This window comes from Eptatretus burgeri, chromosome 6 (assembly GCF_056783735.1).
Source record: "Eptatretus burgeri isolate ZD-2024b chromosome 6, Ebu_testis_v1, whole genome shotgun sequence".
NCBI lineage: Eukaryota > Metazoa > Chordata > Myxini > Myxiniformes > Myxinidae > Eptatretus > Eptatretus burgeri.
The window spans coordinates 103,152,796-103,180,735 of NC_140966.1; the positions used below are offsets into that span (position 1 = coordinate 103,152,796).

The 27,940-nt window shown below is 47.8% G+C and overlaps 2 protein-coding genes across 2 annotated transcripts in view; one reads left to right on the top strand and one right to left on the bottom strand.

The window, feature by feature from the left end:
- LOC147025495 (uncharacterized) overlaps window positions 1-21,009 on the top strand; it is a 38,931-nt gene extending 17,922 nt beyond the window's left edge. Inside the window, exons 3-4 of the mRNA XM_085887022.1 lie at window positions 20,246-20,365; window positions 20,611-21,009. Coding sequence (XP_085743148.1) covers window positions 20,246-20,365; window positions 20,611-20,858 — 368 coding nt within the window. The 3' untranslated portion in view covers window positions 20,859-21,009. The remainder of the gene's footprint in view (window positions 1-20,245; window positions 20,366-20,610) is intronic.
- Window positions 20-27,940, bottom strand: LOC147025496 (uncharacterized). The gene is made up of 2 exons (XM_085887004.1): window positions 27,490-27,940; window positions 20-4,991 (listed from the first exon to the last, which is right to left on the bottom strand). The coding sequence occupies exons 1-2, from the start codon at window positions 27,818-27,820 to the stop codon at window positions 3,967-3,969; spliced, it is 1,356 nt and encodes a 451-aa protein (XP_085743130.1). The 5' UTR covers window positions 27,821-27,940; the 3' UTR covers window positions 20-3,966.

Genomic DNA, 27,940 nt, shown 5'->3' on the forward strand with positions numbered 1-27,940 from the left:
TCAGCACCCGAGGATCCCAAGCCCACCACCCTAGGGGCAGCTTGCTCTTTTAATCTCATATTTTCACATTTTCCTTAATATTTGCATGAAATTCGATTGCAACAAATGCTCAACTTTGTTCATGCATTTTTAAAAAAGTGAGTACCAGTAAATGTTATCTATTAATTTAAATCATTGGCAATTTATTTTAAAATCAGAATTGGCAAAATCCACCCGGTTTATTTCACATATTGGAGGGGGTGGCAGATGGCCTATAGCTGGGTGCATGATGTGCACTCTCCTCTGAGCTGTCTACCCTGGGTTTGAATGCCCACCCAGCTATGAATTGCCATCCTGGTGTTTCGCATGCAGGATGAGTTATCCATTTATGTGCCATCCCCCGATGGACGTTAAACTGGGACTCCCGTGTGTTAACATTAATTGGTGGACTTTAAAGATTAAAGATCAGTGTCCTTCAGGAACAGTAGACGAGTTATCACCGGCAACCTTGGCGAAATTAGAAATTCCTTCTTCTAACCTAGCAACAAGGGGCATCTCAACAGCACTGCTTTAAAATGCTCCTTACGCAACATCAATCAGTAAGCCAATCCAGGAAAGACAGCTTCCTCTTTGGCATCACCTATCGGAACATTCAAGTTTATTCTCCAAAATGTTCCAATTAAACCATGAGCCAACAACATTAACAACACAAACGCGTCATTTTTTTGCAGTCACCCATTTCTCACAAAGCTGTGCAGCATTTTCAGTGTTACTACCTTTTGTCTGTCATGCTCAGGCAAATATTAAAACTGTGGCTTGGCCAATGTAGTTCAACTAACCACGACGTGGTTCTTTAAACATTTCTACAGGATATAAACAAACTCGATGTACTGAAAACTCTCAATGTACAGAACCAACCAATGCAAAAAGAAGTAGCAGCTGCTACACTGATACTCACAGTATTGGTCCTCTTCATCGGCTTTAGAAGTCTTTTCTGACAATACCAGCACACTCTTTGGAAAGGAAATCGATCCATGGATGCGTTTCTTGCTCACTGGTCATCATCAACATGAAGTGGATTCCCCCTCACAAAAGTAAAACAAGAAAAAGAGCAATCGGAGATTGCAGACCCTCGTCAGCACTTCTTTTGAGTGATGTATTTTAATAGGTTTGAGGGTAAATTTGATATGGCTGCCAAACCATGTGGTGGTTGTATGGCAGCTTAGCTGCTGGGGTAGCTATCATTTCTTGAAGCCTGACTATGTCGCTGATGCAGTTCCCCTCTACCAGTACACACACTGGAACTGGTACTCATTTCGCCGACCTCGGAAGAATGATGGGCTGAGTCAACCCCCTGGTGTATTAATTCAGCGGCCGACGGGGCTTGAACTTAGGACCCTAGGATCCAAAACCGCCACCCCAACCACTGAGCCAACACCAGGCTACACTGCTGACATCAATTGTGTGAATATTTTGTTCGTCATGGATAGGCGGTCATACGTGTAAAGTTTCGCCTCGATCTGTTCAGCCACTTCAGAGAAGATTTTTGAGTTTTTAATTTTTTTATTTTTCAACAATATGGCTGCCGAATCCCATGACTGATGACATCAATTTTTTTTTTCTGGGGTCATTTTATCCCTAGATGACCCTCAAAATTTTTTTCATACTGATCAGATGTAGCGTTCTACATATGCAATTATGACGTCATAATGAAGGCACCTATCTCGTCATCAAAACGTCACTTATTCCTGATGAAGCGTACTTGCCATGTGAAAAGTTTCAATTTTTTTCATGGTGTGATTTCACAGATACAGAGGTCGTGCAATTGTCCATGAGAAAGTTACGTGTGGAGGATTGGTTAGTTAGGGTAGTCATGGCAATGTATGATGGCCCAAAAACCTCTGCGAGGGTAAATGGAGTGCAGAGTGAGGATTTTGAAGTGAAAGTGGGTGTTCATCAGGGGGTCAGTCTTGAGCCCAATCCTGCTCATCATGGTTCTTGAGGCTACATCACAGGAATTTAGAGGAGGCTCACCTTGGGAACTCCTGTATGCTGATAGCTGACAGTGTGGAAGAGGTAATGGGTAAATATGCAGTATGGAAGGAGGATATGGAGACCAGAGGACTGAAAGTGAATACAGTGATAACAAAAGTACTGATTTGTGGTGTGGGAGAAGGAAGCAACAGGCATGCCTGGTGTTGGCTTAATGGTTAGGGTGGCAGGCTTGGGATCATAGGGTCCTGAGTTCAAATCCCTCTCAGCTGTTGAATTAATACCAGGTGGGGTTGACTCAGCCTGTCATCCTTCCGAGGTCAGCAAAATGAGTACCAGCTTGCTGGTACACTGTGTTGGAGTGGCGACCCGTCCAGGATTGTGCCCAATAGCCAAGTAGTCCGACAGATATGTTAAAAAAAATGTGCCTTTAGTGATACAAGCATGAAATTTGGCACACTGCTAGGGCAGTATCTTACAAAGATTTTTGGATATAGGGACATTCCAGATTCTTCCCAGAGCCAAAATGGCGGCCATTTTACAAAATAGCCGATTTTGTGTTGTACAAGGAGGATACATGTGGATACAACTATATTTAAGAAGCATACCAGTGGTTTTATTTAACTAAATATAGATTCTAGCAAATAAAGGTGACAAAGCGTGAATAAACCATTTATTTGGTCATTTTTGCACTTTTGGACGGTTTTCTACAACAAACTCTTCAAAAACTGTTATCAAGCACCATGGAATGACTGTTGTTCATTTAACACTCGAACTCAGAGGAAGTGCTTCTGTTTGATCCTAACATCAACTTACAGAGTCAAAATTATACAGTGGAATCTCTAGATCCAGGTAACAGAGTCTACTATGATGCATGGATACATGTGTACATGTTACATAATTATCATCTGTGATCTCTTGTCCCAGTTCTACTCTCTTGTACACTCCCCACCACAGTGACATAGAGCTGTGCACTGGAGTGCAGCCTTGACACACCTGCACTGTCCTCTGCATCCCTTTTTGCAGCCACACCTTAGTAGTTGCCGACATGCCTCAGTTGCCTCTGGGAGGGTTGTCCAGTATATGTCCCAGCCATTATCGGTGTGAACCCACCCCCAGTCACTGGGCGATGGGAGCTCTGGTGTGGACACCATCATCTGGCCCCAACAGTAGCCGGCTTGGAAGGTAGCTCTCTTGATGTGCTGTTTCAGAGCTTCACGAGTTGGTGGGAGAGCATCTATTGATCTGCCATTCTGGGTGAACAGATGCTTGCGACACTCATAGACATGTTCCTGGCTACTGGTGCATTCACAGAGCACAACAACAAAACGCTCCAGTGCATCCATGTGGTCATCTACGGCTGAAGGAGTTGGCGTGGCAGCCAAGGCACAGAATGCTGCAGTGACATCAGTGACCTCATCACAGGCTTTCCAGGTTTCCCATGCTTTTTTTCTTCCCCCTGCCTCCGAAGCTTGAAACGGTGTCGCATCCAGTGAGGGCATGGAAGAATGGCAAACCTCGACACTTGTTAGGTCCCAGTGCCACAGACATCTCGTGAGCAGCCAAGAACCTGAAGTTCTTTCCTGTGCCAAAAGCAACCCAGAGCTCATCAATGTCCAGATGTCCAGCTGCTGTCACCGCAAGGACCACGACATCAGTGTCTACTGTACGGATCGACACTTTGCTGTATCCCTGCCTCACAGCGTCTTCAGCATGGAGTAGCATTCTTGTGTCAGCCTCTTCATGGCTACAAGGGGCAAGACCAGCAACATCTCGGGCCTGCGTACAAACCACATCTTTGTGGTGGGTGCTGATGACTTGTTTGTCTGTGTCTGTTGTTGCAACTCTGGTGGCTAGGAAGTCAAACAACTCCATCTTGTTCTCATCTGTGCGAAGAAAGGTCTGCCAGTTTCCAGGAATGGAACTAGATGGCTCGACTCGTCTCCTGATTCCTTTGCCTCGATTCTTCCTAGTGTCTGCCTTCAACATGTCTCTTCAGACTATGTTCGCGGTTCTAGCAAGATGAACACCATCACTATCAGCATCGTGTTCACAGGCCTTGTGAAGGGCTGATCCGATGTCCTCGTTGAAAGCTAGCAGAACATCTCGGCCAGGCTTGTGCTCCTCCATGTCCAGAAAATATGTCATGATCCGGTGCTTGAGTTTGGTCGAGTGAACACGTCCAGTCAAGACTGTTCCAAGCTGTTTCAGCCGGTTGTTGTACAGACTTGTTAGGTCTGCCAGCTTGAACACTGGTGCCACAAGAGCGTCCATGCGGGCATCATGGATGTAGGACACCAGTTCTCCGAGAGCTATGCCATGATTGATATCATCCTGGTCATCCAAGGTTCTCTTTGTGTCCCTTGCTTTGTTATAGAGGGAAACGAGACACTTCACATGGTACAGGGCATCTTGCGCTATCATATCTCCAGCACTCAGTTTAGCAATAAGTGGCTTGTCTTCTATTTTCAGAGCACATTTCCTGACTCGTCTGTCCAGGTCAAAGGTAGAAGCTTTGCGCAAAGACTCGTTACCTGCTGGCTTGTCACAAAAGAAACACGTTTCGAGCAGTGACTCTGTGCGGTCCACACTCTGACGGGTATACTTTCGTGTCACGCCTTCGGTATCCCCACTGGTTGTTTTCCTCTTCTCTGCCCGAATCAATTGAGTTTTGTTGTATTGTAGTCTGCACGAATCATGCCACTTAGCCCTGTGGTGCTGGAATGTGGACTCAATACCCTCACCATCGTCCAAGCGGGACATGTCGAGAGATTTTGGCAAGCAGTCGATCTCACTGAACCTGAGGAGGTTGTCTGCCAGAGTCTGGTATCCAGACCCTCCTGTGCTTCGCTTGGAGTCAGCTGGACAATGAAGAGGCTCAGTGGTGTCCATCTGACACAGCACACATAGGTTCCAGTCTGTCTGGTTAATTGATGTAACAGATGTACTTGGCCCTCGCTGCTGAGGGTCTAATAATTTGAAATGCTTGGCCATTGTCTTGAACCACCACCAATCAGTCACTGTAAAATTGGGAAGAACCACCACCAAGCAGGGGATTAGTTTTTGGGTACACTACAGTGGAGTTATCACCTGAAAACAGAATAGCAGAGTTAAAATGTTTTCAACTACGAACCCCAGCCCAGAGGAGATGCATATATACACAATGGCGATCTTGGGTGATTGTCACTCGATGTCCCCAATAGGCCACCATACATTATATCTTTGCGCTGGACAGGACCATGTTAAACCTAAATCAATATGAACACACCATTGTAGTTTGAACATTTCTATTATGCAATCATGAAAATTAATACAGTGAGTACATCAATATCGATTTCGCAAATTTATGCATTTAATCGCGACATTGCCAGCTACCAGTATGTAATTAATAATGGAAATATTCATGGAGTCGAAGTTCCTTTCACCAAATTTGATTTTTGATCTATTTATATTTCCAGAAACAATATTCAGGTAACATTCACATGCATGATCATATTGCAGAGCTCTTGTTCCAGCCATGCATTATTGCGATAGTAAATTGTTATCTGTGTCCCTCATAGACCACCGTAGATGCAGTTTTTAGTCAAATATGAAGTAGATAATGAAGCATGTGCATACTAGTTGATAATAATCATATTATACTCACTACGTTGTGTTTTGCACCAAGCACATATGACTTTGCTGACCTTGTAGGCAGAATTTGTTATTCGTGGCAGCCATTTTGTAAAATGGCCACCATTTTGACCCGAGGGGTAATCTGGAATGTCCCTATATCCAAAATGTTTCCTAAGGGTATGCTATAACTGTGTACCAAATTTCATGCTTGTATCATCAAAGGCACAAAACTACCAGAATATTTCACATATCTGCCGGACTAAAGGAGACTGCTTAGGCAGCACCAACGCTCTGCACAGAGTATGGTCCCAATGGATGGATGGATGGGTTGTCATATCTTGCCTTGCTTTTGTTTTTCTCGATGGGATTTCTTGCATGATTCTGATCCAGAATCCTATGCTCCAGTCCAGGATTTTGTTTTCTCTCACCACCCTCACCCCCTCAACCACAAGCCCAGATCGATTGTAATTTATATACCCCAGAGAGGATAATAACAAGACTTCCTGCCACTCCATAGGGAGTGAGTGTACGAGTTTATTCAAATTAACATTTATCCACGTACTCTCTTTATTTATTTACTGTCATCTGTATATATATATGTATATATATATATATATATATATATATATATATATATATATATATATATATATATATATATATATATATATATATATATATATATATATATATATATATATATTGTTGTGGTTGACGAAATTCGCAAACCACCATTCAGGTCCCTTAGGTGAGATATCTCTGTAAGTATATGTGTAGTTAGGCCCAAACCCGTTGTTTAGGGGGAATAAATGTCATTCATTCGGGCTGCGACCCTTCAAGATAGCCGTTTTTCTTTTACTATCTTTATTTTGGACCAGCCGCCATTACTACCACCACAACCACCACCAACCACGTCTCAACAGCCATCACACAACAACCACCAACCGCAACGCCGCTTCACAACAACAGCCACGACCTTTACCGTCACATCTCGCTCTCGCAACCATCGCATCACCGCCATTCCCGCGCCGCTTGTGGACACCGATCCTGGACTCGTGCAGGGAGCGCGCCGAGCGGCGGGTGCAAAAACACCAGCCTTTCCGAAGAAATCGGATCAAAAACGATTCACGCCCACTTCTGTTCCGTCCTATCAGCGAGCATGGGGCGATTTGGCCCCGCCTCCAGGTGCGTCGGAGTATAATCGCTATATGCAGATTCGCGGATCAAAAAGCATTCACGCCCACTTTTCCTCGGTCCAATGGGGAGCCAGCCAGAGGTAAAGGGTCGAAGGTGAAGGAGCGAAGCCACGGGGGCTATAAAGGGCCGCGTTCGCTCGCCAAAAAGGCAGTTGAGTTGAGTCAGTCAAGGAGAGTTGAGAAGAGAAGAGTCGGAGAAAGCAGTTGGACGGAGCTGAGGAGAGTGGGAGAGTTGGAGAGGTGGCGGTGGCGAAGGCAGTCGAGAGGGCGCTCGTGTCAGAGTCGGGGAGCTGCGGAGAGGAGAGGCCGGTAACGCGACCGAGGTCGTATATATATATATATATATATATATATATATATATATATATATATATATATATATATATATATATATATATATATATATATATATATATATATTGTTGTGGTTACCAAATTCGCAAACCACCATTCAGGTCCCTTAGGTGAGATATCTCGGTAAGTATATGTGTAGTTAGGCCCAAACCCGTTGTCTAGTGGGAATACATGTCATTTATGCGTGCTGCGACTCTTCAGGATAGCCGTTTTTCTTTTACTATCTTTATTTTGGACCAACCGCCATTGTTACCACCACCAGTCACAACATCAACCACCAACCACAACGCCGCTTCACCACAACCGCCACGACCTTCACGTCACACCTCGCAACCGTCGCATCGCCACCGTTCTTGCGCCGCTTGTGGGTACCGGTGTTGGACTCGTGCAGGGCGCGCGCCGAACAGCGTGTACAAAACCACGGATTTTCTGCTTCAAAAACGGATCAAAAACGACACACGCCCACTTTTGTTCCGTCCAATCGGTGAGCGAGGGGCGATTTGGCCCCGCCTCCAGGGCGTTGGAGGGCGGTCGCTATATGCAAATTTATGGATCAAAAAGCATTCACGCCCACTTTTTCTCGGGCCAATGGGGAGCGAGGTGAAGGGTCGAAGGCAGGGGGTCAAAGATGAGAGAGCGAAGCCACGGGGCTTATATAAGCGACCGCGTTCGTCAGTCAAGTGGAAGAAGGAGTTAAGACTTCGCGGGCGGTGGAGTTGGGAAGAAGAAGCAAGAAGGAGTTGGTCGTCGTCGTGTGCGTTGGAGTCGGAGCAAAAGGGGACGGAGCTGTGGAGAGGCGGCGAGGGCAGACGAGGGGGTGCTCGCGTCGTGCAGGGAGCTGCACACCAGGGAGGCCGACGGCGCGACCTGGCCGAGGTGGAGACGCTCGTCGCGGGACTCGAGGCAGAGTGGAAATCCTCTATACCCCGAGCATCAGCAACCCCCTCCTGTTTCCCCCCGCGCTGAGATAGTGCGACCAAGGGGGCCCCTTTCCCACCCCCTACCAGACACTGCCCGCGAGGCCCGCGGAGTTGAGGCACCATCGCCGCTCCGCGTCTCATCACCAGACGGGTAGGCCCGACCCGGTCTCGGCCTCAGGCCCGCCTCATCTTTGAGGGTGTTCTTTTCCTTGGTTTTGGATATGTGTTGTCGGCGCCGTCTGTGAAGTAAAATTGCATAAGTGTTGCCGTGTGCTCGCGTAATCGGTATTAGATCTGCATTGTCGCATTTGCTTTTTGTGTAAATTGCATTGTGTTTTTATTTTCTATGTGCTTTTGGTGGAATTGAATATGTGTGCTTTCCGTTCATCGCGAATAAATGTGCTTTGTGTTGAACTGTTTCCCGCTTCGCTTCGTCATTTCTTTCATTGAATCCTCATCTTGCTTCACGTAAAGGGTTGGTAGTGGGCTGAATACGCCCGATAATTAATCGAACCGTCGAGGCCGACGATAACACCGCTCGGTTATCCCGATAGTACGGAACGGGTCGCTTAAGTGGCCCGTGTCCGAAGTCGACCTGCGGCGAGGTGCGATCGCCCGGTCTACCCTCCGCGCGGGTACTTAGGTAGGTCGAATTTGGCGAGCAACCCTATCCCACGCGGGGGCTGATTGGCTCGATCGCGGTGAGACCGAAAGGTCCACCCGTGACTGGTTCCCGGCGTTAGTCCGAGAGGGTCACGACTGGATTGTCCGTCCGGTGGGCGACGTGCCGCGATTCGAGTTACGTGGCCGTCAGCACGCCGGCGGGCGCGAATCCGTAACACTGGTGTCAGGTCGTGCGATACAAATCCATCGCCCTCCTCGTGGCACTGGTATCGGAGAACAGGAAAACGGGCTCTCCTGTCTCCAGCTAAATTCACGGGAATCGGTCCAGGGGTGAGAGAAGCGACCCCCGATTCCCTCCAAATTACGAGCGAGCTAAATTAACCCTTTACGAGAAGCAAGATGGCGTCTCAAGGCGAGCGGGAGCCGGGGGTATTAGAAATGGATGTAGAATGTGTAGAATCCATGGCCCAGGATGGAATGCCCGTGCAGGAACATGAACTCGTCCAACTGAACCCAGAGCCTGAAATAGGTGCGGCAGCGGCGGCGGTGTATGACACCTCCCCTCCCCCTCTCCACCAAAACCCTTCCCCAACCCTTGCCGAAACGGCTCACCCAAGCGTACCCGACATGGCCCAGCTAATCACCATGCTGGCAAAAATGAATGCGGAAATGACAGCGAGAATGGATGCAAACGCAAATGAATTTATAAACGAAATGAAAGGCATGACCAAACAAATAAACGAAAAGATCGATGCAAGTACACAGCAAATGAAGGAAGAAACGAAAAAGCTGCGGGGTGAGACGCAGAACATGGGCCGATGCCTGCAGGCGGGCATGAAGGCCGTGACCAGGGAGATAGGAATGGCGACTCCACGTGTGGGAGCGAACGAGCTGGAAGGGGGTGCAACGGCTGACAGGCCCGCGGTGGAGGCGGGTAAAAAAATAATTCGGGGGGCGTGTTGGGCGAGGGTCGTGACAGAGGAATCGACGGTGACCAAAAGGGAAAAAATTAAATGGGGAGACCAAAACGTGTGAGACGAGACACGAGGTGACGACAACAGAAACTTATAAATGTATAGAGACACGGGAGACAGAAAAAATAGAGGAGAGACAACACGATGAAGACGGGGTAAGTGACGCGCACACACACACGGAGGTAGTGGAGGATAGTGAGGTTGAGCTCGCGGAGCGTGTGGGGACCCAGTGCGAGCACCTGGATGGCCTCCTCCAGGAACGAGGGGAGGGAGTCTGCCCCCTTGAGGCGAGTCACGACCAGGTGAGTTCGGTCGTGCTTTGCGAGGTTGAGGGGACGGGTGCTGTGGACAGGTGCACGGAGAGCTTGGGGGGTATAGAGGCCCCGGAGACCCTTGTGGGGACACGAATCCCCAGTGTGGTTGTCCCTGTGTGTGTGGTGCAAGGTGTGAGTGCGTCCCCGTGTGTGAGTGGTGAGGTGGCGATTGTGCCAGAGTACGTGCTTCCCAGCACGCCGTGTGTGGATGAGGCACCGTGTGTGGAAGAGGCCGTGTGTGTGAGTGAAACGGCCAGTGTGGATGAGGCACCGCGGGTGAGTGCCCCCACGGGTGTGAGTGGAGTGGTTTGTATGAATGGAGCACCACATGTGAGTGGTATGGGTTATGCAAGGGAGACCGTGTGTGTGAGAGAGCGGTATGTGAGGGGGATGTCGGTTGGCATGCGGGAGCACGCAGCCGCGTCTCCCGGTGTGAATGTAACGGAATGGAGTGTTAGCGTCGTAACACGCAGGTGTGCGTGTGTTGAATGGCGACGACGGCGACATGTGATGAAAGAAAGCCGAGTAGCGGCTGTAGCTGTTTCGGGTACCGTGCCGGGTTCACCCAGCAGTGAGCACGCGGTTCGTGCTGTGCAACGCACGAGACCGCCACGTGCTCGCTTGCGAGGGTGAAGTCCCGGTCTGGAAACGCACGCGGTGGATTTGCCGATCCCGCGGACGGACAAAGTTTAGGCAGGTAAACGGATTTGGACCGGACGGGTTCTCCACGCGATCGTGTGTGTTAAGCTCCAACGGGCAAAGCACATGTGTTCGCGTGGGGAACCCCTCGAGACGTGGGGCTTGTGTTTTTTTTTTATGCGCACGGTGACGCCATGGCTGCACGTGGGGTTGGAATCCGGCAGGAGGGGTATCCCGGCCGGATGGTACCGTCCAAGGAGGGACGAGGTACACGTGCAGCTGCATGACGTCACGGGCAGGTGCAAAGTGCGCGAGTTGCCGCGCTTGTGATTCGCATGAAAAAAAAAAGAAAAAAAAAAAAAAGCAAGCCTCACTTTCGGGTGCACAGGATTCCTGGGCAAGGGGTGGAAGACCCCCTTGACCTGGGCACAGGATGAAAACTAGTTAGGGGGAAGGGTTAGCTTAGCTCGACCGACTCCATGGGGCAGAGGTAAGTCCTCATGGAGTCCGTGGAATGGATTAGTTAGAGGGATTGTAGCCAGATTTAGGTTGGGAAATAAAATGATTGATTTGGAGACAGAGACAGACTTTGAATGTGTAGAGGGGACGTAGCTTAGCTGCGTAGGTTAAAAGGAACGTGCTGTAGTTTAAGGGACGACGGGGGAGCACGAGTTAGTTAGGGGGTGCAGATAGAAGGATGGCAGAGTTCAGCGGTGAGTGTGTTGAAGTGTTGGTGAGTGAAGTGGAAGCATGTGCTTGGTGAGTGAGGCCAGCGGGTCTGTGTGTATGGAGTGAATGGGGAATGCATGGTGTGATGAGTGATTGGGGGGAGGAGTGACTCCCGCCCAAGGGACCCCGGGGTCAGTATAAAGTGAGTTAGGGGGTTAGTCAAATTGAAAAATGGAGGTCGTTTTGTTGTTTGTGGGAAAGTAGGCTCGAGACCCATTTGGAGGGTGCAGGAGCCCTGTTGACGGGCTTGGGAGCGTGGCTGCGAAAGGTGAGTATCGCTGAGTGGGTACCCCGGGCACCAGGCTAGTCGGCCGTGGTAGGCCAAGGGCCCATGGGGGGCCGGGATAGCGTAGTGGGCACGGGTGCGCCTGCTTGGTGCGGGGGCCCGGGGCGCCATTAGCCGCGTGGGCAGTGTTGTGGGCAAGGGTGACCCTCGGAAAGGGGCCTGGGAAGCCAGCCTGCCACGTGTGCGTTTCAGGGGAGGTGCCATGGGGGGCACTCCCCGGTGTTAGGGAGCTGGTAGGCTCGGAGGCAGTGTAGTGCCCGGGGGTGCCATAGCGGGAGATTCGGCAGAGGGTCGTGCCTGCCAAAGGGAGCCACGTGTCCCAGCCAGGAGACCGTGTGAGGGCACGGAGAGAAAATTGGGGGGCAAGGCCCGAAATTGTGAGGACACCAACACAGGCGACGGGAATCTGGGTTGTTAGAACCAATAGTTTAAGTGAGAGGTGCTTGTTGAAAGCCCCGGGGTAGTTTAACAGTTAAATGGTTAGGGTAGATTAGGAGATGTACCCCTCCGCACCATCCATCCCCTCGCTGTCGTTGTGGGCCGCTGGACCCACTTTGGTTATAGATCGCCGAACTCTGGGGAGGCCATTCTGAGGCTTCGTTGGGCCTCGACACAGGACGCTAGCTCTCCCTTATTCCCCTCCGGGAAGGGAACGTAGGGGTTGGGAGTCGGCTAGGTGACAGGATAGGTTAGCCGAACAAGGACGATAAAGGGGGTTAGGGGACGATTTATAGTGGGGGAGTAAAAATAAAAACAACAAAAAAATAAGTTGGGGCTAAATTGGGGTTTGACAAATTAAGGGAGTGGGTATGTACAGTGACAGGCAAAGGCGATAGGTTGGGAGGGAGACAGGTAGGTAGGTCCGAGCCCGCCCTCCAAGTGGCCAGCACCACCGCACTCCCTCCACCAACCTTCACTGAACGGCAAAGGCTGGCCAACTTCATCTGCCGGCTGGCTGTTTTTCTTCAAGGCCAGTGCCGGCCAACTTAATCGGCAGCTGTTGTTTTGCTGCGAGGCCTGTGCCGGCTGGATCGTCTACAGCTGCTTTGCTGCAAGGCCTGTGCCGGCCCACTTCATCTGCCGGCTGGCTGTTTTTCTTCAAGGCCCGTGCCGGCCAGTTCATCTGCCGGCTGTGTTTGCCTGCAGCGGCCTTCTTCTGCGGGCTGTGTTTGCCTGATCACCTTTGCCATGCCATGCCCACTACCCCTGTTCACCAGCCCCGTTCAATTTTTGCTTTGCCCCCCCCCCCCTGTTCATTTCCATGTGCGCTAGGATCCGCAAGGCAACAGTTTGCAAGCTGCGAGAACTGCCCTGTTGGCAGCTACAACACGGGCCTGCAGTGGCGGCCCGTGCACCGTGTTTGTGTTCATGCATCCATTCGTTGTGCTCATTGCGTGTGCCACTTGAGCTGGCACGGAGACTGCGTTGTGCAGCCCATGCACCGTTGTGGTTCACTGCGTTCAGTTCAAAAGGGAAGGCCTTGGACTGCGTGTGAGCAGCCAGCCACGTTCCCTGTCACCTGCATTGTTTTGAGCCAGAGACTGCATGTGGGCAGCCTGGCTCCCTGCTAACTGCTTTTCTTTTGCAGAGTTCAGTGATCCTGGGCCATGGTTTAGTGTAAAATTTGTAAGTTAAGGTTAAGATGTACTGTAAATATGAGTGCGCCCCCGGCATGTTTGTCTTAGCGCCGGCAATTTTATTTAAGTCGTCCGTGTGAGTGAGTTTGTTTAGATAGTTACGCAGCCCTCAGGTTATTTATTTTGGGGACACGAATACCATGAATGTCGCACTCAGGGATCCGTAGGTAAAATGTACTAGGGGAAAACTACACATAATGGCACACGAGAATTTGACGACTCGGGACGAGTCTGTAAAAAGGGGAGGGGGTAGTGTTGTGGTTACCAAATTCGCAAACCACCATTCAGGTCCCTTAGGTGAGATATCTCGGTAAGTATATGTGTAGTTAGGCCCAAACCCGTTGTCTAGTGGGAATACATGTCATTTATGCGTGCTGCGACTCTTCAGGATAGCCGTTTTTCTTTTACTATCTTTATTTTGGACCAACCGCCATTGTTACCACCACCAGTCACAACATCAACCACCAACCACAACGCCGCTTCACCACAACCGCCACGACCTTCACGTCACACCTCGCAACCGTCGCATCGCCACCGTTCTTGCGCCGCTTGTGGGTACCGGTGTTGGACTCGTGCAGGGCGCGCGCCGAACAGCGTGTACAAAACCACAGATTTTCTGCTTCAAAAACGGATCAAAAACGACACACGCCCACTTTTGTTCCGTCCAATCGGTGAGCGAGGGGCGATTTGGCCCCGCCTCCAGGGCGTTGGAGGGCGGTCGCTATAGGCAAATTTATGGATCAAAAAGCATTCACGCCCACTTTTTCTCGGGCCAATGGGGAGCGAGGTGAAGGGTCGAAGGCAGGGGGTCAAAGATGAGAGAGCGAAGCCACGGGGCTTATATAAGCGACCGCGTTCATCAGTCAAGTGGAAGAAGGAGTTAAGACTTCGCGGGCGGTGGAGTTGGGAAGAAGAAGCAAGAAGGAGTTGGTCGTCGTCGTGTGCGTTGGAGTCGGAGCAAAAGGGGACGGAGCTGTGGAGAGGCGGCGAGGGCAGACGAGGGGGTGCTCGCGTCGTGCAGGGAGCTGCACACCAGGGAGGCCGACGGCGCGACCTGGCCGAGGTGGAGACGCTCGTCGCGGGACTCGAGGCAGAGTGGAAATCCTCTATACCCCGAGCATCAGCAACCCCCTCCTGTTTCCCCCCCGCGCTGAGATAGTGCGACCAAGGGGGCCCCTTCCCACCCCCTACCAGACACTGCCCGCGAGGCCCGCGGAGTTGAGGCACCATCGCCGCTCCGCGTCTCATCACCAGACGGGTAGGCCCGACCCGGTCTCGGCCTCAGGCCCGCCTCATCTTTGAGGGTGTTCTTTTCCTTGGTTTTGGGTATGTGTTGTCGGCGCCGTCTGTGAAGTAAAATTGCATAAGTGTTGCCGTGTGCTCGCGTAATCGGTATTAGATCTGCATTGTCGCATTTGCTTTTTGTGTAAATTGCATTGTGTTTTTATTTTCTATGTGCTTTTGGTGGAATTGAATATGTGTGCTTTCCGTTCATCGCGAATAAATGTGCTTTGTGTTGAACTGTTTCCCGCTTCGCTTCGTCATTTCTTTCATTGAATCCTCATCTTGCTTCACGTAAAGGGTTGGTAGTGGACTGAATACGCCCGATAATTAATCGAACCGTCGAGGCCGACGATAACACCGCTCGGTTATCCCGATAGTACGGAACGGGTCGCTTAAGTGGCCCGTGTCCGAAGTCGACCTGCGGCGAGGTGCGATCGCCCGGTCTACCCTCCGCGTGGGTACTTAGGTAGGTCGAATTTGGCGAGCAACCCTATCCCACGCGGGGGCTGATTGGCTCGATCGCGGTGAGACCGAAAGGTCCACCCGTGACTGGTTCCCGGCGTTAGTCCGAGAGGGTCACGACTGGATTGTCCGTCCGGTGGGCGACGTGCCGCGATTCGAGTTACGTGGCCGTCAGCACGCCGGCGGGCGCGAATCCGTAACAATATATATATATATATATATATATATATATATATATATATATATATATATATATATATATATATATATATATATATATATACATGCCAAATAGTAATCTCTTCATCACTGGAATGGTGATCAGGAATCCTTTCTGTCATACCAGCATTTGCTGTAAGGTTTCCTACCAATATGGGGTGCCTGCTACACGTCCATCCTGTTTAGGCGTCAGTCACACCGTTTACAAGGATTTTTCCAGCCAGTCATAAGGTATTACAGTTAAAATAGTTATTTCTGGCTTTTGCTTTCAGTCTGAGAAAGACACAGAACTGCCCATGGCAAACAAGCAGTGTGTAATGATGAGGTGTTGACAAGATGGAGACAGAGGAAAGATTTTGAGAGCAGTGCGGATGGTTTAACGGGTGTAGAAAAGATCATGGTTTTGGATGGGGGATGACTTGAGATCGTGGTGAACAGCTTGCTGTCTTGAAGACTTGGAGAGAAGAATGAGATTGAAAAGAGTGTGGAAAGTGGTGCCACAGGCAGGAACAAAAGAGGAATAAATGAGTGTGGGTAAGCAGTGGTTCTGGATTTAGGCAGTTTCAGAGGAAGGGGTTGCTGATGGACCGCGTGCATCCTGCAGAAATCTGGTGGAGGTTGACAAAACATGGAGATGGCAGAGGTCGCAAGGCCAGAAATGATGTGGAAGGAGACAGAGAGACCACTGAGCTGTCGGCGATGGCAAAGTGAATACCCCATTTACTCAACTTCATCACGAGAGATTTCAATAATCTTGAAAGTCTTTTTTTCCACGGCGTCACGCTGAGTAAGATGTGAGGCAGGGGAGCCAGCTCAGAGGGGAGAGCAGGACACCATCAAGCTGTGGATGAAAGCCTTGTAGGTGGACAGGAGCTCAGGTGTGCCAAGGAAGGACTTTGCGCAATGGAGGATGCTCCAGGGGCAAGGGGGGGGGTGAACTTTGGCGGCCAACTTTGAAATGTGGCTTGCCCGAGAGAGATCATGGCTGAGAGTGAGACCCAAGACTGAGTGCTAGAACCTCTTTGACGAGGTTATTGAGAAAGTAGATGGGAGGATTTGTGGTACGACCCTTTTGGAGAGAGTGAGGGTGTGGGATTTCTCGGGATTGAACGACATATTCCAAGTGTTTTACCAGTTTGTGATTTTTGTCTCGGTCTGAAGAGAGGGAAGAGGCTCCTGCCTGTCTGCCAGAAGGATGAGGGATGTCACGGCAGACAGTGGAGTCATCAGCAAAGAGGTAAAGCGGATTTTCCAGAGTCAGTGAGATCATTGATGAAGATTAGGAATAAGATGGGGCCGAGAACACTGCCTTTGGGCACTCCAGCCTTGACAGGGTGAGGAGATGAAAGGGTTCCGTTGAGAGCCACACGTTGTCTACGAGAGTGGAGGAAGTCATCCAAGAGTGGAGTTGGCCTTGGATTCCATCGGCAGAGAGTTTGGAGAGCAAGGTGAGTTTCCAGACTGTATCAAAAGCTTGAGATATGTCCAGAGATGGCCCTGATGTGATGTCTGATATTGAGGGCCTCCCTCCATTGTTGGGAGAGTAGAAGCAGCATGTCCAAGGGAGAGTGACCAGGTCTCAATCTGAATTGATGATCTGAGGTGAGGCTGTTGGAGAAAAAGAATGATTTAATGTCAACTGCAATGATGGATTCTATGACCTTGCTGATGATTGGAAGGAAGCTAATTGGTCTATAGTTAAGAGGATCCCTTTTTAGCACATTATGATGTAATGCTGTGATGTTTAGCTGATTTCCAAGCAGATGGAAAATGACCGATGATAAATGACGGTGAAAATGGCAGAACCAGGAAGTACAAGAGCAGCAGAGTAGGTTTTTTGGACACAGGAGCTGATGCCATCCGGTTCAGTTGCAGAGTCAGAGTCGAGGGTTGCCAGAAACTTTTCCACCTCCTCAGATGTCCAGGAGCAGTTGGGAACGACTGGGAAGGATGGGTACAGAGTGTGAGGTTAGGGAAACAAGATTTGGAAGCAAACACACAATCGAGGCATTCGGCCTTCTCACGAGCAGAATCAGCGATGGTGCCATCTGAAGAGAGGAAATGGAAGGAAGGGGAGTATACACCATCGACAGACTTGTCAAGGTGCCACCAGGTCTAATATGAGGGAAACAAGTTTGAAAGTTCATTCTTGAGGTTGGACAAATGTTGTGTTCCGCCTCTCCTAAGAGTGGAGACACACTTGTTGCGGACTTGTTGGAATGCACTGAGATTGCCTTCAGTCGGATTAACTTTCCAGGAATGTAAGGCAAGTTGCTTCAGAGCAACTTCCACATCACAGGATTCAGTGTACCATGGGCGGGAAGAAGTGTCGGATGATTGAAGATGAGATGGGATTAATCTGTGCATGAGAGAAAGAGCAGGTTTCGGTGGAATAATTCTTAGGCTGAGTTAAATTGCTGTAAAACAGCCGTAGCATTGAAAATCCAAACAGAATCTTTGTCTCGGATGGGTTGTAGCTCACAAGGATCATTACCTCTTTCCATACATTCCAGTAACTTAGACTTGTTTGATTTGACAAGGCCTCCATCCACTGTTGCGAGTGCATATGGATAGGTACCGAAGGAATATTCACACATTTTCCAAATACACTTTCCTGTCAAGTCTGCCATTGACTGTCAGAATTTATCCAGTCATTTTGATCTTCTTCACCAATCACTGTCTTGCTTTTAGAGGCAGATACCCTCACGACTTTCCTGATGTCATTGGAAATTTTTAGCTTAAAAGGTGTTTAATGGGAGAAAATAAGTCCGTCTGGTCTGTTGTGCATTCACCTTGCTGCTCAGAATTCATCAGATCACTCAACATCAACTGGAGGCAGATACCCAGACGCGAAGAGAACAAGTTGATCGTAGTCACAACAAAATGGATTGATGAATCCTTACAAGGTTCCTGTGATCTTCATTAGATCCGAGTCATCCTGCTACAAATGGCTTTCATATTTGTGATGCTGGATGTTCACATCGTTCTTCCCTGCCAAGTCATGACATAGTCAGCTTGCTTGTTCAAGCTGATGCTGTAAAAAGCCATCTTTTTACTGCACTTTGTTTCAGACTAAATCCAACAATGCCACCCTGTGATTTAGTATCCCTGTTGTACGTCTGTTCTATGGCCATGTCACAAGCTACTTGACCAAAAAGGATTTGTTTTGGATATCTGGATAGCAAACTCACCCTGATGCAACTATTCGTCAATCATAGGATGAGTCTCTGGCAGTGAAAACATCTCCAACCAACCAACAGCAATGACTGGTTTGTCCTGTCATCTGCAAATATCCATGGGAACATTGACCACACTGATTACAGATACATTGGGAAGTCTGTTCTTGTTGCTCAGATGAAGTTCAGCAATACGTATTTACACCACACTGGTAAAAGACAACCGTAAGTTAAACATCAGTGTTCGGTTGCTGGAGCAAAAGTCTCGTGCTTTGAAAAGTTTTCACTGGATACAAATACCACCAGTGGATACCACTACCACAACTTTACAAACATAAACCCTTTCCTGGGAAAGTCACATTTCCAACCTCGCCTCAAAAGCCAGTCGCCGACTGGGAATCCTCCGTCGTGCTAAGTCTTTCCTCGGCCCTCTTGAGCTCCTGACCACTTACAAAGCTTTTGTCCGTAGCCTGATGGAGTACTGCTCTCCCCTCTGGGCTGGTGCTCCTGCCTCCCACCTTTCTCGGCTTCACGCTGTCGAAACCAGGGCATTTAAGATCATCAGCATCTCCCGCAATGAAGCTGAGTCTTTGGGCCTCTCACTCAATCACCGCAGGTTGGTCAGTGGTCTTTCTGTCTTCTACCGACTCCTCTCCAGCCTTGCCCCCCCTGCTCTCTCTGCGATTTGTCCCCACCACATTTCCACAGGGCGCTCAAGGTCTGCCAACAACCCCCTTCTGGTAAAACTACCAAAATCACGAATCACTGCTCATCTTCACTCTTTCATTCCTCTTTTTTCCCGCCTTTGGAATAAACTTCCTCACTCTATTCTTTCCCATTCTTCCCTCCAGGCTTTCAAAACAGCTGTTCACCACCACCTCTTATCTTCCCCCATCCAAATCCTCGATCTTTTCTACCCCCAATAATCCACCCAAGCCCACTTCCTTCATTTCTCGTGCTTTCCTTCCTGAAAGTCCCTGAAATGTCCATCTTCTCTTCGCCATGTTCCCCGTCCCATCCCCATCCCTCTCCCTTCCACAGTTCACCTAATGTGTCTGTTCCCCACTGTTTTGTCCCTTCCACTCCCGCCCCTTTTGTCTCATGCCTCCTTGCTGTGAGTTGTGTGTTAGCTCTCATACGAGCCTCGACCAAGGTATACAAAAAAAAACAAAAAAACATGCAGCCCTTACAAGACAAGACCCAAACTACTGTACCTGAGACAAATGATCTCTGACAATAAGCACATCTTTAAATCCAGCATCCCCAAACCTTCTTCCCAACATAACACATGCTGCATGAAATGCTCCGAGCCTTAGCACTTACCATTGAACTTTTCACCTTCCTTCTACGTGATCTGTATAGCTTGATCCGACATCACAACAATTCTGTCAAAGTTGAGAATTTCTCTCGTATGGCACAAATTTTTTGTGTGTATCGACGTAGCCGATCACGTCACATGATAGTTTGGATCATTCGTTGGCTATCACCATAACACATTGCATCACTCGGTGAAACTGAAGAGTTGCTTTTGAGCTTACACTGAATTAAATTAATCCCAAAAATTAATTCCTGTTTACTCAGAAAATACCACCTCTCATTCTGTCGAACAAGCAGAATATTATTTTTCGGAGTAAGTTCTATACATTTTTTGGGGTTTAAACTAATGTTGCCTTGGGGGTGAAACGAAAGATCTGAATCCAGCCACTCAGTCAATGGACTACATGGGCATGTCTCTTTTAATTAGTTCATACATGGAGCTTTGTTTTAATTATCTGGAATTTAAAGAATTTTTTTTTTTGGAAGACTGTTTCATTCAATTAAACGCATATGACACTGTTGGTGCAGATAATAACGATGCTATTAATGAGACTGCTGAGAACGATCCAGCTGCTCAATCGCCAGTCGCTCCATCATCAGTTGCTCCATCACCAACTCCGCATGTTTGGAATACACTTAGATACAGAGGTGAGTTTGTGCATTTTTTATTAACCCCAAATTGATGGATGTTTTCTCGACACTCCCCTTGTTGTTCACCCTTTCTCATTTTACGTTGTTTCACCTTTTATTCCCCTCAAACTCCCAGCATACTCTCTCCTTCTCCCACCACACATGTGTATTAAATGGATAGCTCACGACAAACCATCTCGTACGTGTTCATAGCCTGTGAGTGTTCCAACATGCTTTTGTCATCTCCCTGCATCCCTCTGCAGCAAAGAAAAGAAAATCTTCATTGAGCTTGACTGACATTGCTAAGAAAATGGCAAGAATACAAGAAAGACAGTTTGAACTGGAAGTGAAACACTACGAGGAGGAGAGGCAGAGGTACGAGGAGGAGAAGCAGAGGTATGAGGAGGAACCACAGGACAGAAGACAAGCTGAGGAAAACTCTCATCGATTTAACATGCAGCTGGTGGCTGCAATGAACACTATTGTTTTGGCACTTGCAAAAAAACTGTGATTGTTTACAAGGGTCGCTCAGGTTGTTTACAAAACCGAAAAATTTTGAAATTTCTTTTTATTCGACTGTCCTTTTTTATTAGGAATAAAAGCTGAGTATGAAACAACTGCCTTCCAGAGGCCGTTCTTTCCCACACTTTCCTCCAGGGCTTCAAGCAGGCAGTACACCGCCACCTCAGTCATCCCCTATCCCAACCCTTTATCTTAATTATCCCCATTAACCCTTCCTAACCCAACCATGTTACTTGCTGGTTGCAGTGTTTCCACACCTTCTCTCTCTCTATATATCTATTGATATCGAATATATATATATATATATATATATATATATATATATATATATATATATATATATATATATATATATATATATATATATACATATTGTTGTGGTTACCAAATTCGCAAACCACCATTCAGGTCCCTTAGGTGAGATATCTCGGTAAGTACATGTGTAGTTAGGCCCAAACCCGTTGTCTAGTGGGAATACATGTCATTTATGTGTGCTGCGACTCTTCAGGATAGCCGTTTTTCTTTTACTATCTTTATTTTGGACCAATCGCCATTGTTACCACCACCAGTCACAACATCAACCACCAACCACAACGCCGCTTCACCACAACTGCCACGACCTTCCCGTCACACCTCGCAACCGTCGCATCGCCACCGTTCTTGCGCCGCTTGTGGGTACCGGTGTTGGACTCGTGCAGGGCGCGCGCCGAACAGCGTGTACAAAACCACGGATTTTCTGCTTCAAAAACGGATCAAAAACGACACACGCCCACTTTTGTTCTGTCCAATCGGTGAGCGAGGGGCGATTTGGCCCCCGCCTCCAGGGCGTTGGAGGGCGATCGCTATATGCAAATTTATGGATCAAAAAGCATTCACGCCCACTTTTTCTCGGGCCAATGGGGAGCGAGGTGAAAGGTCGAAGGGAGGGGGTCAAAGCTGAGAGAGCGAAGCCACGGGGCTTATAAAAGCGACCGTGTTCGTCAGTCAAGAGAACAGAGAGTTAAGACTTCGCGGGCGGTGGAGTTGGCAAGAAGGAGCTGGTCGTCGTGTGCGTTGGAGTCGGAGCGGAGGGGACGGAGCTGTGGAGAGGCGGCGAGGGCAGACGAGGGGGTGCTCGCGTCGTGCAGGGAGCTGCACCCCAGGGAGGCCGACAGCGCGACCTGGCCGAGGTGGAGACGCTCGTCGCGGGACTCGAGGCAGAGTAGGAATCCTCTATACCCCGAGCATCAGCAACCCCCTCCTGTTTCCCCCCGCGCTGAGATAGTGCGACCAAGGGGGCCCCTTTCCCACCCCCTACCAGACACTGTCCGCGAGGCCCGCGGAGTTGAGGCACCATCGCCGCTCCGCGTCTCATCACCAGACGGGTAGGCCCGACCCGGTCTCGGCCTCAGGCCCGCCTCATCCTTGAGGGTTCTCTTTTCTTTTGTTTTTGGGAATGTGTGTTGTCGGCGCCGTCTGTGAAGTAAAATTGTATAAGTGTTGCCGTGTGCTCGCGTAATCGGTAGTAGATCTGCATTGTCGCATTTGCTTTTTGTGTAAATTGCATTGTGTTTTTCTTTTCTGTGTGCTTTTGGTGGAATTGAATATGTGTGCTTTCCGTTCGTCGCGAATAAATGTGCTTTGTGTTGAACTGTTTCCCGCTTCGCTTCGTCATTTCTTTCACTGAATCCTCATCTTGCTTCACGTAAAGGGTTGGTAGTGGGCTGAATACGCCCGATAATTAATCGACCCGTCGAGGTCGACGAATAACACCGCTCGGTTATCCCGATAGTACGGAACGGGTCGCTTAAGTGGCCCGTGTCCGAAGTCGACCTGCGGCGAGGTGCGATCGCCCGGTCTACCCTCCGCGTGGGTACTTAGGTAGGTCGAATTTGGCGAGCAACCCTATCCCACGCGGGGGCTGATTGGCTCGATCGCGGTGAGACCGAAAGGTCCACCCGTGACTGGTTCCCGGCGTTAGTCCGAGAGGGTCACGACTGGATTGTCCGTCCGGTGGGCGACGTGCCGCGATTCGAGTTACGTGGCCGTCAGCACGCCGGCGGGCGCGAATCCGTAACAATATATATATATATATATATATATATATATATATATATATATATATATATATATATATATATATATATATATGAGTCGAAATTCGCTAATGCGTTACCAAAGCGTGACAGCCGGTCAGAAAAATCATATTCAAAAAATTCCACTCAATTCGTCACTTCTGGAATAATTTAATACCACATTTTTGGGTTTCACTCATTATAAACGCTTCCAGTCACTGGAAAACGAAGAAAATATAGAATGTTTGCCAAAAAGTGGGGTTAACGTGCGTCAGGTTTGACCGAAATATGAGGGGATAAAATGCCGTTTTTCACATAATAGCAGAGATATCACGGCCATTACAGGCTTCTTCATCAGAAAACAATGACGTGTTGTTTGTGCAGTGCCACTAGGCACACGTCTATAGCATCATCACTTCTGTTGTACCTCGTTCACGTGACCTGCAGACCACTTTCACGTGCGTAAGAAATTGACAGACCTGCATCATCAGTTTCGTCGGGCATTGTTTTGCACGATCGGCCATCAATAGAGGTGATTCATGCAGATCGGTATACTACATTTACGATGTAATACATATAATTGATATCTTTATTGCAATGCAGCTAAATAGTAAAGCTTATCATTTATGCTCCCCCGTGAAACTTTGATGGACACATATTACGCAGGTGAACTGAGGAAACATCACTCCGTACGAGCAATTCGTCGATCTTTCCGGCGAAACGTGTTGCAGAACAAAGGATTCTAAACATATTCTCTGGGGGAAAGGCGATTAATATTCCAATAGACGTATGCGAGTACGGCTACTAGGGATATGCAAATGCGTTCTACGTGGACGTCACAAAACTAGTGCATCGGAATCAACGTTTTTTGGAACAAGATATGTAAAATCGGACAAACGATGAATTTCGATGCCGCGCACTTTATTACGGACGTGTCCTACGATATGTAACTACGTAGTGGGAATAGAATATTCGACACTGGGCAAAGGTATCCAAAAAAAGAGGCAAAATTATAACGTACCGAATCCCATGAAGGCAATGTAACGCATTAGCAAAATTTTGACTCATATACAGGCACTCCTCACTTAACGACCTACCTGTTTAACGACCACCCGGACTTACGACCAGCTCTCCGACCAGTCGGCAGCAGCAGCGCATCACTTCTTTTTTTTCTGTCTCATTCCCACAGTCGGTCGGTATTCACTACACTAGCGTTCGCAATCTCCAAGACTACATATTTCGTCTATAAATTTGTACTTTATTGTGCACCCCATAGTACAAGATGTCAGTGAAAAGGAAGTGTCGGCGGCGTCGATGTCACAAATAAGAAAATTGTGGAACTTGCTAACGTGCTTAATTTAGATGTTGAAGTGGAAGATATTGAAGAATTAGTGGAATATGTCAAGGGAGAGCTAACCAACGAATATTTAATAGAGTTGGAAGTGCAGCAGCACTTGGAAGAGGAAGAAGAAGAGGAAAGAATGGAAGAAGTACAAAAGAAGTTCACTGTAAAGGGGTTAGCTGGTGTGTTCTCGAAAGTGAATGCGGCTATATTAGAACTAGAGGGTATGGACCCGAATGTTGAACGGTTCATGAAAGTGGAACGGCAAATGAATGAACTTTAACGATGCTATCGTGAAATTTATGAAGAAAAACAGAAAATTACAATGCAGACCACACTAACGGGATTCTTCTCGAAAGCTACACCCAGGACCCCTACCCCTACAAGTCCTTCCATTTCCTCACCGTCATCACCCTTACCCAGGCCCTCCACAGCTCCTGATAACCCTGCTGATAACTCCGATGATGACGCTGATGACCCAAAACCACTACCACACTTTGAAGGATTCAATGACTAAAATGTTAATCTGAATGTCTTTTTTTATAATTTTAATGTTTTTTGGTACATCATTTTTATAATTTTTGCTGATTGTATTTTTATGTTCTGCAATATGTAAGAGTTATGCAAATTAAAACAAAGTGATCTAGTTGGAGTTTCCTTTAGACCTTTTCTTTATTCAGAATAAATAAACACGATTACCTGTATTTACAGTATGCAAACCTAAGTAATGTATATTAGAGCTGATTTCCTCTATTCTGTTTATTGCAGTTTACAGTACACTACTGTATAAACATTTTAAAAATCCTCACTAAAAAAGAAATAATAATCAATTTAAAAAAAAAATTAAAAAACTTTAAAATTCTGTATAAAAATAAATCCTCGCTTATCGACCTCGTCGTAGGAACGGAACTCGGTCGTTAAGTGAGGAATGCCGGTATACAGTATACGTATGTATATATATATATATATATATATATATATATATATATATATATATATATATATATGTGTGTATATATTGTTACGAATCGGGAAAACATTCGCATTCACACATACAGTTGACCCAAAGTTTAGTTATTTCGTTAAGTATATGTGGATAGTTAGAATTCCTCCCTTATGTCAAATGGGAAATTCGTGTGTGCGCTGTGAGTTTCTTTAGTTTTCTACAACAAAACTCTCACACCACTCCTCCTCCCACTCTGCGGGCGAACAAGCACTTCACCCGCCCAGCTTTCACTTCACACCACGGCGCCATAACCCACGTGTTCAAGGCTACGGACGTGGGCGGAGCCCCCTCGCCTCAGGGCTGACTCCGCCCCAGCCAGATGGAATGTTCGCCTCATCCAATGAGGGGAGGACACCGATCGCCCGATGCCCCCTGACCAATCCGGAGGCGAGTTACCTCAGAGCGGATCCCTCCACCCGCCTGGGGGTGGGGGGGATGAATAAGAAGGAGCGCGAGCTGTATCCGTGGTTGGTTGGTGGTGTGTCGCAGGTCGGGTCTTCTTTCTTTGGGGTGCCTTGGTGTTCGGTGGTCGTGGTGCTGCTCGGGTCGTCGATCGTCATTCGTGGCAGCCAGGATCGCTCGTTGGATTCTGGGTCGTGGGTTCGAGTCGCACCGTGGTGGGTTGTGTTGGAACGCTCGAGCTGGGGATCCCCGTTCTCGTCCACGGACACCGACTCGCATATAAAACCGCACGAGGCGGCCAGGTACCTGGCCAGACTCTGGGCATCAGCTCGCCTTCCATCCCGAGCTGAAGGGCCGAATAAAGACCCATGAGGTCCATTTCTTTTTGGGTGTGTGTGTCTGTCTGTGGCCAATCTGTAAGTAGAACTGTTTTAGTGATTCCATTGTACATTTGCCTGAATTATTATTCGTGGTTAAGTCTGCTCTGTGTTTCCCTCCCTCTTACAATTGTAAACTAGCATCCGTTGAAGACAAAGTCTTCGATATCCCCCGCCATAGTAAATGAGGACAAGGTTTTCACTCCGCTTACGAGCCATTTAAGATACTGGATTATCAGGGAAATTCGTCTCAATCCAGCTTGTTTGCATGAAAACGGGATTTTTTTTTTAATCTGTATACATTAAAAGGCACGGGTTCACCACTTGCTTGATATGTGTACCAAATTTCATAAAGATATCTTGAGGGGATTTGTAGTTAAGCTCCGGCAACGAAATGTGACGGACATTCGGACGAATGGACGGACAAAACTTATGTCTAAATCAATTCACAAGTAGCAAAAGGCACCAGTTCAATTTATTATTGATGTATGCACCAAATTTCATAAAGAAATAGTTAATAGTTTTGCAACTATGCTCTGGAAACAAAGGTTAACCTCAATTATTTCTTAATACCCAACTTGTTTCCATGGAAAGTGAGAGACAATTTTTTGGGGTAAATCTCTAAATATCAAAAGGCACCAGTTCACCACTTACTTGATATGTGTACCAAATTTCGTGAATATATCTTGAGGGGATTTGTAGTTAAGCTCTGGAAACAAAATGTGACGGACGGAACCCATTTCTATATCCCCCGCCAACTTCGTTGGTTGGCGGGGGATAATAAATAACTGTTAAATGTTCCAGTTCGTTGTCTGTGCTTTCTTTCATTGACCCAGTATGGTTCGGGCTTGAGAGTGAGGGAGGCCGATTGTGCCGTAAATTGTCATTTTGGACCGGCGCGGCTTTGGTAATTTCCGCTGGGTTACGCCGGATCCGAGTCGGGAACAGTGACTCGGTTCGGACAAAGCCGGCCGAGGGTGTGGTTTCCTCGGTAGCTAGACCACGCGGCTACTTAGGTAAATTGGAATCAGACAAAAAGACCTCAACCAGGCGGTCGAAATATTGGCGTCTACGGTCCATTAAGTGACCCGTCGACTTCGGAGTTTTCCGGAGTGACGACCTTCAATTCCGGGTGTTCGGAGGGAAGACTGCTCAATATATATACATATATATATATATATATATATATATATATATATATATATATATATATATATATATATATATATATATATATATATATATATATATATATATATACACAGTAATCCCCCGTTTATCGCGGGGGTTACGTTCCAAACCCCCCCCCCTGCGACCATATGATTATTTTATTATTTATATATATTTTAAAGCTTTATGACCCTCCCCACACTCTTATTAACCTTTCCCACACTTATATCTGAAATTTTTCTTATATCATACTCTTATATTTCCCATACCTTTGTGTGGATGGTGTTGGTATCCAGCGAGATATTCTTCTTCCTGCAGTCGCTGATCCACCCTTACAATGGCCTTATTGCGGGACGTTACCACCCTCTTCGCAGTCTTGTTAAAAGACACTGCTGCTGTCGTCCTGATATTCTTTTCGTCCTTCTTAATGTACCGAACCGAAGATTCATTGATGCCGTAATGGCGGCCGACAGCAGCGAAGCTTCTCCCTTGCTTTAACATGTCGAGAAGTTGCACTTTTTCTACGATGGTTAGCATCTTCCTCTGCCGCTTAGGTTCAGTGCCAGATACCTCAGAAGGTGCAGAACGTTTGGGGGGCATTGTAGGGGTTGAAATGAATTAAAAACTCTCACGGATAATTCACACAAACACAACAACGCAGAGAAACACGACGAGTAGCGATCGCACGTCGATGTGAAATGGACAAGGCGAGACGCTGAA

What these genes read in the sequence shown, in the direction of transcription:
- LOC147025496 (XM_085887004.1), bottom strand. Translation starts at nt 27,820, where the DNA reads ATGCCCCCCAAACGTTCTGCACCTTCTGAGGTATCTGGCACTGAACCT. An exon ending in CCAACACCATCCACACAAAG is followed by an intron (nt 4,992 to 27,489) that starts GTATGGGAAATA and finishes CCAATTTTACAG; the next exon opens with TGACTGATTGGTGGTGGTTC.